Source organism: Psammomys obesus, unplaced genomic scaffold, assembly GCF_907164565.1.
Source record: "Psammomys obesus unplaced genomic scaffold, mPsaObe1.curated_primary_1811, whole genome shotgun sequence".
Lineage (NCBI taxonomy): Eukaryota > Metazoa > Chordata > Mammalia > Rodentia > Muridae > Psammomys > Psammomys obesus.
The window spans coordinates 5,913,054-5,929,181 of NW_026591711.1; the positions used below are offsets into that span (position 1 = coordinate 5,913,054).

General features: G+C 45.0%; 1 protein-coding gene across 2 annotated transcripts in view; it reads right to left on the bottom strand.

The window, feature by feature from the left end:
- The window catches only part of Nod1 (nucleotide binding oligomerization domain containing 1), a 50,853-nt gene that overhangs the window by 26,371 nt on the left and 8,354 nt on the right, over positions 1-16,128 (bottom strand). The window contains exons 2-4 of one of the 2 annotated variants that reach the window (XM_055611871.1): positions 10,358-10,428; positions 1,413-1,732; positions 147-321 (exon numbers count right to left, since the gene is read on the bottom strand). In XM_055611871.1, coding sequence (XP_055467846.1) covers positions 147-321; positions 1,413-1,613 — 376 coding nt within the window. In that variant the 5' untranslated portion in view covers positions 1,614-1,732; positions 10,358-10,428. The remainder of the gene's footprint in view (positions 1-146; positions 322-1,412; positions 1,733-10,357; positions 10,429-16,128) is intronic. The other variant, XM_055611872.1, reaches the window with a different exon arrangement.

Sequence of the window (16,128 nt, forward strand, 5' to 3'; positions counted from 1 at the left end):
CTCAGTGAGGTAGATTCTATCCTCACCAGGTTTGGCCTTTCCGGCTACACTTGTATGTCCACTGAGGCCACAGTATTACAGCATTTTCAGATCCCAGTGTCTTGCCTTATACTTATGCCTACAGTCCCGCTGGGGTGAACTCCTACCTGGGTCAGTATTGATGATAGTTTTGCTCCGGATGAGCTGGGAAGGAGAGAAGCCGATCTCTGACAGCCACAGCCTGAGGTCCACATAAGCGTCCTCGAGTTGCTGTAGCACGTAGAGGAAGAACTCAGATACCTCCTCGCCTTTGCTCTGCACCAGGTCAAGGATTTTTCGGACCTACAGATGGCAAAAATGTTAAGAGCATGCTGTTGTGAAGGACACCTTCCTGTCAAAAGGATACAGGGTGCACCCAGCTGCTAGTACAGTAGCAGTAGCCTAGCCATCAGTATACCCAGTAAGAGTTAACACAGAATCTGCAAAATGGGACCTCTAGCAAAAAGTCATCCCCATGGTGATAAGAAACCAGGAAGCATCTGTAAGCCTAAAAACAGATAGGACAAGTGTGCTAAGGATTTAGTCACCCCAGCAACACAAGGAAGTAGTGTAGTTGGATTACCCTGCAAAAGGGTAATAGACTCCCATCCAATCACATGTTCAAAATGGCCTTTTTATTTAAAACACAGGCAAAACCAGTTAAGAGCTGTCCATAGTGGCACACACCTTTAATCCTAGCAGTTGGGAGACTGAGACAGGAGGATCAGAATCTCAACTCAACCCAGACGATAGAGGGGAACTCTATCTCAAGAAAAAAAAAAGTGGGGGATCAAGAGGGGAGCCCACAGCATAATGGTAGCTCTTTGGGTATCTCTTAGCCCCTTCATGCCTCATCTCAAATAAGTTCTTCATTTCTCTATCCAGAGACTTCCAGTCCTCTGTTTTATTTTTCAAATGATACCCCCAAGTTTGGGGAACTAAGAGTTGTTCTACTTCCTACTTCCTAGCGTGGGAAAGTATTCAATGGGGCCCCACGCTGAGAGACAATCACTTCTAAATCTGGCTTTGTGGGTGGCTACCCTGAGCCTTTGCCTCTGTGTCCTTGGGGTGTTGAGGCACTTTCTCACCTACTCATCTAAAGCCCAAGCAAAGTTGCCGAGGGATCGAGATACACAGCAAGGAGAGCTAGAGTAGAAGGGCTTGCTCCAGCCTCCCACAGAAGGAAACTGTTTGGGCAGGAAGCTCAAATCTGGGCATTTATGTTCTCCCAAGACCCCAACATGAGTACACATCTGTAACAAATACTCCCTGTGCCACAGAAGCTGCGGTGAGACCAAAACAACAAAAGACCCCAGTACTTTGCCTGGATCAGGAGTGGGGAACGGGTGCCTGAAACCCAGGTCAGCAACTGTCAGCACTGTCCCTCCCCACACCTTGTCAGGCTGGGTAGGACAAGCACACACGATCTCTGCATCTTCAGCCGAGAAGTAGCCATTCTTCAGCAAGTTGTCCAGCAGACACTGAGTGTTACGGATGTTGGTGACCAGGTGTTCCCTGTTGATCTTCAACAGCTTAATGTGGGAGTGACGACCCGATGGGGTGGCTTCCATCTCATGGTGACGCTGCTTTTCCATAGTTCAAGTAGGCAGCAGCTACTTTTCTCAGATTCATCTTTGACCACATGTGTCTCGCTAGCAGAGAGGCAATCAGGATTCAGGGCCGCCGGCCTGGATCCTGCCTTTCATTGTTGACCCTGAAGAGATAAAGGCCATTGTCAGCAAAGCACACTTTAATGAAGGATTCTCCCTCTCCCGCCTCCCGTTGTTCTTTGTATTTTTCTACCTCCAATGGGAGGGAATCATGCCTAAGAATCTGATCAGGGAGGGGCTGAACATCAGCAATCATAATTCACTGCTGTGGTGATATTCTGCGCCTCTCAATGCGTTCGTCGGCCTTACTGTCACTGCGGCAAGAGAACAGCATCAGGGAGGAAAGATTTATTCTGCCTCCGTGTTTCAGTCCTCCACAATAGGGAAGGCATGGCACAGCAGAGCAGCCCAGTCTCCTCATGGAGACCAGGGAAGAGAGAGTGGGAGAGAGGGAAGAAGAGTGGTCACTGGGACCCATGACTTTGGTGACTCCCAAAAGGCATCAAGGTGATAACACCAAATTTAAATGGCTAATCAAACTGAATCTGTGGCATCATCCTTTGGAGGAAGATAAAATACTCTATCACAGACTTTTCCCCTTTGACCTTCACTCTCTTTTTGGAATCTGCAAAGCCAACAAGGATGTAGAGGGCAAAAAGTGGTTGTGCAAACAGGCACGATAGAAACCAAAAGTTAAACTCATAGGCATTCTTCAAAGGAAAGAGGTAGCTGGCTGGTGGTGGTGCACACCTTTGATACCAGCACTTAAGAGGCAGGGGAAGGGGCAGGGGTAGGGGCGGGGGCGGGGGCAGGGGCAAGGGCAGGTGGATATCTGTGAGTTTAGGCTAGCCTGGTCTACAGAGCGAGTTCCAGGACAGAAAAACCCTGTCTCAAAAAATGAATTAATTAATTTAAAAAAGCAACCAAAACACAAACAAAAAAGGGGGGCACGAAATAAAAAGAAAAGAAAGAAAGAGGTGTTGAACTGTCCTCCTCTAGGAATGCTGGGAATGAATGTAGTTTACAGCCTGGTGATCCGTTGCTGTCTGATGAGCCAGGTTTCACCCATATCTCCCAGAATTTGTTTTATTTATCCTCAAAAATTAAAAAAAGAGACTAAAATTATATATTGTGACAGCAAAAAATAAATAAATAAAATTTAAAATTTCTAACCATAACTGACTAGCTAAATAAATAAATCAAAGGAAAGGAAGTAGGAGACAAGAGCTGCAGCAGCAGCTTGTCAGCTTTAAGGGTATGAGGCTGGGCTCTCTGGGAACCTGTGAGAGCTTGAGGCTGGGCTCTCCGGGAACCTGTAAGAGAGGGTGAAGCTGAAGCCCAGAATGGAAACTTTCTCTTCAAAATAATCACAAGCCTGAGAGAACAGGGAAAAACCATTCTTTCTCTCTTGGTGAGTCAGCATGTTTTAAAAGGCTGCGAAAGGAGGTTAAGCAACTTCTTTCATTCCTAGCGACCTTGCTCTTATCACTGAGGTGGAGGTGGGGACTGTTAACTCCCTGCCTCTCTTTCCTGTGCCTGGGATTCCCACAAAAATCGTCTCCTGGCTTCCCAGACTGTTCCTATAGTATCCACCGTAGACACTTCACTGTTTACGAGCAAAGGGGGAAGCTTCCTGCTGATTTTGGACAACCTGAGGAAAGTCATCTGTCACAGCTAGGTGGTAAAGAGGCTGCTTTTTTGTAATTTCCAGAGGGCAGTTAGTTCACATTGGCAGGGATTTAAGGAGGGATGGATGGCAAAGAGGAAACAAAGAAACAAAACTGCCTGGTAAACAGAAGCCAGCGATGGCCAACCTGCCATGAGATACCTCAGAGAGAGTTCATACTGTGCCACCAGAGCGTCAGAGAGCCAGGTGTCTCCTGATTCAGAAACATACTTGATGTCTTACCTGGCAAAGGGTAGGTCCTGTGGTGCAAATTAAAAGCATGGGGGGGGGGAGAAAGTGATGGGCAAAGGAGAGGAGTAAGGGAAGAGAAGGGTTGAAGAAGAGGAGAGGAGGGGAAGGAAGAGGGGTGGAGCAGAGATAAGGAGGAATGGCAAAGGTTGCATAGCATGGGCTTCAGGGAGCCAGGCCACTCTGTAGGCGGAGGTTTTTCCAGCTCCAGATATGGAGCCTTAAGGATGGGTGCTGAAGGGAGATGCTGTCCAGAGAGCCCAAGGCAACAACCAAAGAAACAATTCAAGGCCGTAGAGGAGGCCGGAAAACAAGTCCCCAGGCTGCAGAATGCAAGGTAGAACAGCACACAGAAAAATGAAGATTAAAACATGCAGGCGGTAAGCCCAGTGCCAGGAACCTTATTTTGAAGCAAAGGCTGGTAGAATATGTTAATATGTTGGTGGGAGGACACGTGTGTGTGTGTGTGTGTGTGTGTGTGTGTGTGTGTGTGTGTGTGTGCCTTTTTAATTTTTTTTTACAATGTGACTCTGGCTGTCCTGGGACTCCCCTGTAACCCAGGCTGACCTAAACTCACAAGCCTCCTTCCTCAGCTTCCTGAGCCCTGGGACTTAACAGTCCTGTGCCACCATGCATGGCTCTTTCTGGCTTTCTGATCTTCAGAGGAACAGGTTTTGTCTCCAGGTTAGGAGAATCCCCAGTCCTTGTGGAAACAGGTCTTTACATTCCAGCTTGCAACTTGGACTTCTGAACTAAGATACTAAGTAGATGTTGGGGAAGTAACTCAGACAAAGAAAGAGCAGAGAACAGGGTCATTTTTTTAAAAGACTACCTCTGTTTCTTAGGCTAGTCATGAACCCCTGAACTCAAGGACCCACAAATAACACAGTGTTTACAATGTTTCTAAAAGATGATAGAACAGGGTTATTTATATAAAATAGAATCCTCCTAATGGTTCTACTTTACTAGTTTTTACAATTGTTCACATTTATTTACTCAATGTGTGTGTGCATGCACATTCCTGTGTACAAGCATCTATGGGGGGCAGAAGACAACTTTCCAGAGTCACTCACTGCTCTTCTTCTACCATATGGGGTTGGGTATTGAAATCCAGTCATCAGAATTGCTGGCAAGCACCTTCAGCCCTTGAGCCATCTCACCAACCCTGGTAGTTTAAATTCTTCTAGTAGTCACATTAATGAACATAAAACTAAGCAGGTGACTTCATGAGATATTACAATTAATTAAGTAAATGCAAATCATTGCTCTAATACATCATCAGTATAACATTGTTATTTCCTCTGAGATTAAAACCTTCCATCTTGGTGAGACACTTTTTAAGACACAGGATGATAGAAGGAGGTAAACAACAAGATGTTCCAAGGAGAGGTGAAACATTCCATCCCACAGGGAAGCTCATTAAACTCAACAGGCAAAGCAATTCAGCACTTCAGGAAGTCCCTGAAACTGACAAGATACACGAGGTCTCTCTCTCCCCAAACGTGTATAATCTTAAGGACTGCGGAGTGACACTATCAGACAAGCTGAGCTGCCCAGAAGACACTGGGACCAACTGGGCCCTCCGCAAGAAGCAGACCAGCTGAGTTGTTTGGATGGGACACTCTCCAACCTACTAAGCTGCCTGCCGGCTGTACAGTGGGCTCTGAGTCATTACTGCTCCTGTAAGTAATCTCTCACCATATTCCTCTAAGTAGCCCTAATAAAACGCATTTGTTCATCAAGCTGGATTTTGACGGTATCCATACTTTGATTTGTCATTGGTTTCTTTTCTTGGGTAAATAAACGTTTGTTCATGTCTCCTCAAAAACAGTGTCACACAGCACATGCATATGAAGGAATATCTGTGTTTTTCACAGGTATCTTTCACGTTCAGGCTTTGAAGTCTGGTGTGTCTCACACATAGAGATCATCTAGATTCTGACTATCAAATGCTGGAAGTGAATGTGAGTTTTCAACTGTGTACACTTGAAATGGAAACCTACTGTCCTTTGTCATTGGGCAGCCTGATCACAACTTTGATCCCTGTCAGCTCCTTCTGTTCATGAAGCAGTCCTAATAAAGGAGCCTTTCTGGCCTTGTATGTAACATGTGGCTTGGTCCAGTGTCTACAGTGCCCATCCCATAAGATCCCACCATTGGGCCTCATTGTCACTATGATGGCTTTCTTCAGCACATTCCCAAGTGCCCCTGGTAAGATGTATTATAAAGAGAGTGTTCCCATTTTTCCAGACTTTGCAAGCCAAGTTGAGTCAGTGCTGGAGCCTTCAACTCTTGGCAAAATTATTAGACAATGTTACCGTCATAATCCACACCTGAGAGGTGTCATCGCAGTTAGTGGGAACCTAGTAATGGATTCCTGCAATGTGGCTTCCAGTACTGGTGGGCTTTGAGTCAACCGAAAGCAGGTGCTCTGATGCTGCTTTAACAGAATCCTGGGAGCTTTCTAAGGACATTTTATAGGACCAGGTTTTATCTTAGTAACAGCGAATTTTGAGGGCTTTGGGATCTATTAGAGAACATTTGTGTGGCCATATCGCACTGCTCTAGTTTTAGCTGATGGGGAGAAAGAAGCTCTCAGGCGCTCTGGACTTGTGGTCTGATCTGATGACTTAACAAAGCTGTTGAGAGTCCACAGACAAGTAACAGGCCAAGGGCCCAGAGTTTGCTTTTCCCCCCTTCCTTCTGCTGAGGCCGAACCATCTCAACACTAGGCATCAATGGCCTTTAGAAGTCTCTTTAGCAACTTCCCTTTCTAGAAATCTGCCCTTTGAGGAGAATCCGAAATTCTGACAGGGTTTTGGTTTTGTTTCATTCCAACGAGGCTGTGGATTGTGAGAAAGTAGTTGGCAGTTCCCAGAGGAACTGAGTGACTGAGTCAGTCTGCAGCTGCATAATGCAGCACCAGGAGCAGCACACATAAGTGTATTAAAATACAACATGAGTGTCACAGATACAAAGGCTGAGAAAAGTCAGGTTTAGAACAAGAGAATATATGGTATGGCTCTGTGCAGAAACGAGGAGATGGCAGCTGGGGAGACACTGATTGCAAACAAGAGCTGAGCAGACTCCTAGCAACATAGAAACTGTATATCTTGAGTGTATCCTAAGTGTGCATGTGTCTGGGTGCTTATATAGTATGTATACATTCGTGGATTTTACATCCTTAGATTCAACCAACCATGGATCAAGAATATTCATAAAAATATTGCACCTCACTAAATATGGAATAATTTGTAGATGTTTCCATTGTTGAAAACCAACTTTTATAGCACTTACTATGCATTAGGCATCGTAATAGCCTCAGATGGTTGACATGTTCAGTGTGTGTGTGTAGGTATATGAAGATGATCACTCTGCCTTGTATCAGGGATTTGAACACTGGTGGACAAGTAAAACACTTTGTTTTACTTGGAGTATCCTGACACAGATCTATGCAGACAATGAGGGAAGAGTATACACCCACACACCCACACACACAGGATTTGCTAAATACTATCAACCTATATTTTAAAAATATGTTCTGTGAAATTGTCCTGAAGCGTTCTGTTTGTTTTATTTTCATTTTGAGAGAGAGCCTTCCTATGTGCCCAAACCTGACCTTGAGCTCAAGATCCTTCTGCCTCAGCCTCCCATATGCCAGGATGAAAACGTGCATCGCCATGCCTAACTAGAAGCACAGCTTTGTATTATATAGCAAAAACTCACAGATTGACATTAAAAGCAGAAAAGAATACTAGACAGTTGAGGGAGGAAATGGACAACAGATGTCCTTACTGACAAAAACAAAAACAAAAAGGCAGAGAAACAAGAAATATGTAAGATCTAGACCTGGGTTGTAGAGATGACTGGCCTTCCTAGGCACTGTGCTCGGGTATACATACCCACACTTACCTATAGTTAATCAGAAATAAAAATAAATTTTTAAGCTGGGTGGTGGTGGCACATGATTTTAATCCCAGCACTCAAGAGGCAAAGGCAGGCAGATCTCCGAGTTCTAGGGCAGCCAAGATTACACAGATTACCCTGTCTCAAAAAACCAATAATGATAATAATAATAACAAAAACAAACAGATAAGCTGAGTATCGTGGCTTTTATCACAGCACTCAGGAAGCAGAGGCAGGTGGATATCTGTGAGTTTGAGGCCAACCTGGCCTACAAAGAGAGTTCTAGGACAGGGCTGTTACACACACACACACACACACACACACACACACACACAAAAAAAAAAACCCTGTCTCAAACCAAACAAATAAACATCTTTTTTAAAAAGAGGTAAAGAAACAAAATTAACTACTATATATATCCCCAAATGATGCTAGTATCAAATCAAGTATGAGTAGTCTAAATACACTGACTATAAGACATAATTTGGCAGATTCAATAGGAAAAACAAACTACCTGCTACTCAAAGAGGTGTATCTTAAAGAAAATGGCAGTTTAGTCAACCAAGGAGAAAGGATGCACTGTGGCCGACACGGCTATGTTAGAATTAAGTTAGAATTTAAGAATTTCCTAACAGTGTGATGAACAACAGTACTTCAGCATGGTAGGAGAGTTTTCACTTGTATTCATCTAGTGTTATAGTTTGAAAATACATTAAAGGAAAAATTTACAAAAAGGCAACACATCCGGATGCACAGGAACTATGCCATGCTTCATACAATAGCTGAAAAGACAGACCATGAAACCAGTAAGAATTTCCGGAGATGGGAACAATCAATAACTGTATCTTATTGTGTGTCATCACGCTGTACCTAACAACAGCACAGGACCTGGCATTGCAATGAACACGGAGTGTTTAAAAGTGGGCCATAAGCCAGGCATGGTGGTGCACATCTGTAATCCCAGCACTCTGGGAGGCAGAGGCAGGTGGACCTTGGTGAGTTCCAGATAAGTGTCATCTACAAAGCAAGTCCAGGATAGCCAAGGCTACACAGAGAAACTGTATCTCAAAAAAAAAAAAAAAAAAAAAAAAAGGCTGGCCATATTCTGGACCTCATTGTAAACTCTTAACCTATGGCAAGGGATTGGAGTCATTCATTCTACATTTTGTGACTACAGTGGAATTAAGTTGGAAGTCAACAATAAAAAGAAACCTGGAAAATCTCCAAATTCACAGGTCAAAGGAAAAATCCAAAATTAGAAAGATGTTGAACTATGTGATAATAAAATTATAGCATATCAAATTTGTAGAAGACAAAGGATACATAGTGTCACGCTTATACACAATCTTACGTTCATGTGTTAGATAAGAAAAACAAAAATAAAACTGTTCTGCCTTGGATGGTTCCAATTTATTATGCTGTAGGCATTTACCCTTGTTGTTGTTGTTGGTCAGTTGGTTGGCCTCTGAGACATGTTTGCATGTATCCCAGGCTGGCCTTTAAATGCTGACCTTGAACTCCTGATCTCCCTTCCTCTACCTGAGATTACAGGTGTGTGCCTCTACAAAGAGCTTAAAAAGTTTCTCAAAGACGGGAGGTTTCATCATGTGGGTGGCATTCGTGTGCATGAACATTGTCATAAAAATACAGTACAAAAGAGACTCAAAAAAAGAAAGTCCTCTCTCGCTGCAGTTACTTTTGAGTGAGGGGATTATGAATGATTTCTATTTCAAATTATCTAAAAGAAAACTTTGGTAAAGGAGGTGAACCCTAGGATGGAGAGAGGTGTGGGGTAGTAGGCAGGCAGGTAGTTCTTGGGGCCTCATGAAGCTTTGCTTATGACTAACCCATAGCCATAAGATCGTCTCTAGTCTAGGTACTAGACCAGTGGTTCTCCACCTGTGGATCCAACCCCCTTTGTGGGTCTCATTTCAGAGATCCTGCCTATTAGATACTTACGTTACAGTTCATAACAGTAACAAAAGCACAGTTATAAAGTAGCATTGAAAGAATGTTATGAGCGGACACGGGGTAAGATGATCAATCCTCATTTAGAAAGACAAATGGGATGTGCATTGAATGTATGACAGGAGTCTACCCCAGAAGGCATCTGAAAGACTCTATCTAGCAGTGTTTCAAAACAGATACTAAGACTCATAACCAAACCTTCGGCAGAGTGCAGGGAATCATATGAAAGAAGGGGAGTTAGTATGATGTGGAAAGGACAGGAGCTCCACAAGGACCAAATATATCTGGGCACAGGGTCTTTTCTGAGACTGACACTCCACCAAGGACCATGTATGGATATAACCTAGAACCTCTGCTCAGATGTAGCCCGTGATAGCTCAGTAACCAATTGGTTTCCCATAGTGAGGGGAACAAGGACTATTTCTGACAGGAACTCAATGGCAGGCTCTTTGACCTCTTCACCCCCCCCAGGGGAGGAGCAGTCCTGCTAGGCCACAGAGGAGGACTTTGAAGCCAATCCTGAAGATACCTGATAAAATAGGGTCAGATGAAAGGGGAGGAGGTCCCCCCCATCAGTGGACTTGGAAAGGGGCAGGAAGGAGATGAGGGAGGGAGGGTGGGATTGGGAGGGAATGAAGGAGTGGGATACAGCTGGGATACAGAGTTAATAAAATGTAACTAATAAAAAAATAAAAATAAAAAAAAGAAATAATATTATGGTTACACAACATGGGGAGACTGCATTAAAGGGCCGCAGCGTTAGGAAGGTTGAGATGCACTGCTCAGGATAGTCAGAGAGCCATGATCCTAACATGGAAAGCAAGCCACGGGAGAGGACTGGTGTCCTGTCTTCATCAGAGGGCAGCTTGCAGAAGCTGTTTCATCACGTGGGCCCTAGAGACTGAACTCAGGCTTGGCAGCAAGACCCTTGCTCACTTACCTGTCTCATGGGCCCATTCTTTCCATGATTTTATAACTCGTCCACTAGGCATAAACACATAAGCCTGGTCGCTGTGGAAAGAAAATTGTGAAAGGAAATGAAGAACAACAAAAAGCTTAGAGAAAGAAACAAAGCCATCTACCAGCTCCCAGGACAACATGTCGGAGCATTTCCTGCAGCCTCCACCCTCAACCTCTGTGGTCTTTTGCCTGGTTGGTACCACATTGTTTCCTCTGCCCTCATGTTTATCCCATATTTCTCTGTGACTGTCAGCTCCCTGCCTTTGAGCTTCAGAAACTGCTTTCTAAACAGCCTGGCTTCCCAGCAGCGGAGAGCTTTGTCTGTCATGCCTTTCCCTTTATGGACAGCATAAGAACTGGAGGGCCAGGGCTGCAGCTCCAGCGCTCTGTGCCTGCACAATCCCCACACCCAAGAGGCTCAATGATGATGCCAAATGGAATGTCTTTCTCGGCCTGGCCCTGAAGAGCTGCAACAAGTCTAGATGCCAGTGTCATCATGAACAGGGTTCCACTTTCACCCTGAGGAGCAATGGCTGCCAGGGGTGGCCAGAGGTGGAGGACAGCAGGAGGGTCTGTTGCTGTTACTGCCTTACTGGTTTCCTCCTTAAATATGCTGTTTGGAGGCCCAGCCGGGCAATGATAATAACAGTAACACAGTCAGACCTTTACTAGGACCCCAGCTTCACCAACTACTTTCCAAATGCTGAGAGGCAAGACAACTTGGGTGGGTCAAATGCATGACTTCTCGAGACCTCCTCCTCCAGCCTCACCCCACTCACCCACATTCACACCTTTTGCAGGCTGTAGGGAGATCAGTTACCTGGACCTCAGCTGAATAGGCTGCTGGGCAGAGCTTTTCAGGCCGCAGGGGACAAGGCACATTGAGGTGTGTTCCCGGGGCTTTGTAGAGGGATCCCCCACAGTAAGGACCATCACTCTTAGCAAGTTTCTTCTCTGTACCTCGATTACCCCAAAGTTATACTCCCCGTCTTAGGGTGTTGCTGGAAATTTTGAGTTAATGTGCTGGAATAGCCTGCACAGGGCAGATGCCCTCCAGGGTGACATGGAGCAGGTCCCCAGTAATTCCTCTTCAGCCCACCTTTCCTATTATCCCCGTCCCTAAGCCAGCTTCAGGTGACAGTCGCTGTTAGGAACACTTTACTGAGGCACAGTGAGGCTAAGCAGATCGCTACCCTCAGTGTTTCTAACCAGGCAGTTCAGAAAGATTCAGAATGAGGTATTACAAGTGCAGTGAATGTGAATAAGAAATGCCTGCAGAATAAAGAAAAATGAAACTATAACATTTGCCAAGAAAATATGTAAAAATGGAGGTTACTGCATTAAGTAAAATACGCCAGACACAGAGACAAATACCCTATTATCTCTCACATGCAGAGCCTAGATTTAAATTGCTCGCCCTCCCTCCGTTCCTCCCTCCATGTGTGTGCATGTGCGAGTGCGTGCATGTGTGTGTGAGAGAGTCATAAAACTAGAAAGGGCACCATGAAAGATCTCTATCTTTAAACTGGAAACAGGTGATGGAATGCAAGGAAACTGTTTGAGGAGAGGAAGGGAATCAGCAAGTAGAGAACAGAGAGGCGAAAGGGGACACACAAGGACTCATGACACATATGTATGAAACACTGTGATATCACCCATTACTTTGTATGCCAACTTAACAGCAACAACAAAAAGGCATGAGGGGGTGGATCTAGCAAGTCTGACACTCTCCTGAGGAGATCCTTGGATTTGTCACCATGACCACAAAGGTGCAGGACCCATGAGTGCCTCTGTAGCGGAAGGTTGCAGGGAGATGAATGTAGGTAGAACCCTCCTCAGGGGAGCAGAACTGAGATGCCCAGAGCAACACGGAGCACTTTAGTAACTGCCGGACACTCCACACACACCCTGACCTGTCACCATTGGCTTACGTGTCCACGTACGGAAGCAGTATCCACCCAAGGAAGCAGTGTCTACTTAAAGAAGCAGAGTCCACCTAAGGAAACAGTGTTCATTAAAGCCTCAGACTTCCATGGCACGTAGACCCACCTGTGGCCCTGGGAACAGTGGAAACTGTGGTTTGGGGAAATATCCCTATAAACAAGATAGGTTTCTAGGTGGAACAGATTGATTTTATCTTCCATTGACCGGAGGCTATCAACTCATAGCCTAGTTGGAACCTAAAAAGGGGAAGCCATTTCCCACAGACACAGCTTTCTTGGCAAAAGCTCTTGTTTCCTTCATGTGTGTGGCTTTTGGGGGCTGAGGGGTGTGGGAGCTGGGGGAGTGTTTGTGTGGATGAGCATGTGCTACAGGGATCACACTCTTGAGATGTGCACCTTGGGTTCCTTTCCTTTCCTGGGAGGGGCACTCATTAGGCTGGGCTCATGGAGAGCTGCTCAGGTTAGGCTGGCTGGCCAGTGAGCTCCAGGGATCTGCTTGTCTCTTCTCACCAGTGTGGGGATTCCCCATGTACACCGACATGTCTGGCTTTTTAGTAACATTTAGTAAGTTTCTGGTCGTTGTAGTTACACAGCAAGCACATTACAGAATGAGCTCTCTTCCCAGACTCCTCTCTCCCAGCCCCACCCTGTCCCTCCTTCCCCTTCTTTTCAAGTATGTTGTAGAACACTGTCCATTACCACCTTCATCTGGGCAGCTGTGACATGAGTGAGCTTCAACTTGGGCTTATTTGTAAGTGACCTTCAAGATCGGGCTTATGAACATGCCTCACAGAAGAAACTAGGGGTTCATGATTGTCCCCTCAGTTGAGATTCCTTGCTTACCTCCTTCCCAGCTGAATGTAGTCCTGTCCACACATGGCTGTGTGGTGTCCAGAGGTGGAAGAGTATAAAGACTGTGGAAGGTTAACTGAACTTAAAAGAGACTCTGCCTAGGCAGCTCTGGAAGCCACCGTTTAGGAAGGAAGAGACTGATGCGGCTGCTTTGGAGTCATCCATGCTTCTCTAAGTAAACTCTTACCCACGTTTTATAAGTAAGCCCAATAAACTCCAAGTTAGACTATGGTGGAGCTCGCTCTTTGGCCTGTCTTTGGTATCCTACTGCCCCCTTTTCTCTGTATGTGTTTGTTTTTATTTTTTGTTTGGTTTGGTTTTGCTTTGTTTTCAATACTGGGATTAAACCAAGAGTCTTGTGCATGCTAGGTCAGTGCTTTATCACTGAGACACAGTTCTAGCCCTTAAACCCTTTGATTTGATTTCTCATTACTACCCATCCTAATAGCAATGAAACATTTCAGATTCTTTCACCCTTTTTGATAAAGGTACACCTTACAGTGGGGTGTTTGAAATCCTAGCACTTGGGGGATCATGAATTCTAAGGCACTCTGGGCTACACACACACACACACACACACACACACACACTAAAATGTAAGCAGCAAATAACATTTGCAGCAAGGTCAGAATTTACTGTGTACAATATGAGCTTGCAAAAACACTGTCCATACAGTCTTGGGCAGTAGAAATATGAATAGAACTCACTTATTGAATTAAAATCAGTTAAAACCACCATTCCTTCCTACTTTAGGTAATTGCCTACTTCAAGTCATTTCAGACTTGAGATTATCTGGATAGAAAAATGTCATTCAAACACGTCAGGTCCAGACACCAGCATGACCAAAACCCCAGACATAACTTGTAACATGTATCCATGAATGCTGGGAGTCAAATCTGCAATCTCCCTTATGGAATGGTGTAGTGGAAAGTTTTGGTGTCTTTAAAAACTAAGTTATGTTACCGTAAACATGTTTTTGTTTTGACCCCAAGTGCAGGATATGGGGCTGATTCAGATTGTCCATAGAAGCAAACTATTTACCTCATGCAGGCTCTGAGAGGGGCATGTTGCTAGCTGCAGACAGTTTAATTCTGATAACTCTGGAGAGGGAATAAATGCCAGAGCCCAGAAAGAGAAAGGGGCCTCCAAGGAAGAAGAATCCTGATGGTGCCCCGCTACCCATGCTGCTCCTGGTTGCTGTTGATGCAGTGTGATGAAAAATTGGAGATATCCTGAAAAGAGGATTGGACTTGCCCCAAGGAACCCGACAGCCCTAACAATCAGGAAGTAGCTAAGGAAAACTACGCCTCTTCTCCCCACTGACCTTCTTTCTCTCCTACCTGGTGTTCAGGTATTGGAAAGGACTGGGATGGAGAAGGGGGGAAGAGGCTTTAAGAAAAATAAATTAAATAATTATAAAAAGTAAGACCAACAGAATGGCTTCTGTCTTATGCAAGAGTTGTTCTGGGAACTTAATCCACAGCCTCCTCTCTGAGACATTTCCAGTGATGAGGATTATTACACTGTATTTGCACATGAGCCTTTTGGATGGATTTTCAGAATTAAAGTGATGAGAAGTTGAGCACAGTGGCTCTCCATTCCTCCAGATGCCAAGCAGTGGCTGGGTGGGCTAACTCATCCTCAGATCTGGCTAACGGATACCAGTGCCAGGTCTGTTTTGATGCAGCACTCATACAACAATGTAGAGCACACATGCCCAGCCACTCAAGTTGGCCCTGCCCTCTCTGCTGCACGACACACCAAAAGCTCTACTTCTTATTTTGTTGTCAATCCCTTAATGATCTTAACCTGGAAAAACAACCGGTCTGATATTGTTTCTGAAATGACTGACAGGACACGTATCTGAAGAGCTCTGAGCATGCAGATGAAGCTGTCATAGTTACTGAATGCTTTTAAGCTCTGCTAGCTCTCATTTAGTTTTAAGCATCTAAAAGCATCCAATCCCTCAGCATTTCAAAGCAGAGAGAGAAATTAGACCCGATCCAAATCTTCTCGCGCTTGCTCTTTCTGTTTCTCTTTCTCTCTGTGTCCACATAACTTGAACCCCAGGCACTGCCATCCTGCCCACAGATTAAGGAATGCAGACACAACTGATATAAGCATTCCTTAGAATTCAGTGGTGACACACATCCTTTCACAACTGCTCAGCTTCTGGGAAGCCCAGTGGATGCCTCCACATCTTCAGAGCCAAGTCTCCTTCCTCTGGCTCCAAAGCCCCACACAGTGTGTCCAAGATCCAGTCACTCTGCTGAGATCCTGGGCTTCTAGAGTAGAGAATACCATCCTACACGCCCATTTAATCACGGAAAGTGAGGCTCTTAGCAGGGCAAAGACTTTTATAGTTCTACTAAAACTGGAACCCAGGGCTTCAGGCCATGAAACAAATATTGTCTCTGTTTGCTTCTGGCTAGAGTAGCCTCCTTAACCAATGGCTCACCCCATCTTTCAGTAGGGACTGAATGAGAGAAGGGCCAGACCCCAACTCAATCTGTTCTTCCCCTGAGCTCATCTCGCTCCACTGGGAGTTCCCACAGTACTTTATCCTTACCAATTTTATGGGAGGTGGCGATTTCTTTTGTAAATTATTTATCCTCTTCTAGGCCAAGAGATACTGGCAATGAGCACGTCAGCACATTTGCATAGTCTACAGAGTCACTTCAGAAACAGCACCTACTGAGTTTATCAGTGAAATTTTGCATCTGGGCATTCCAATATCGCTCTATGCCCTTCACACATCTTCCACCTTTAAAAAGATCACTAATGGTGGCACAGACCTGTAAACCCAGTGCTTTTCAGTCAGGAAGATTGCCAGCCTGCACTACTCAATGAAAGAAAGTAAGACAAATAAAAGGGAAGAACATAACTCGAGTCCAGGTCTCAGTTTCCAAAGCATTATGAGCGCAATGGCTTGAAAGTGAATGAATCACTTGCAGCT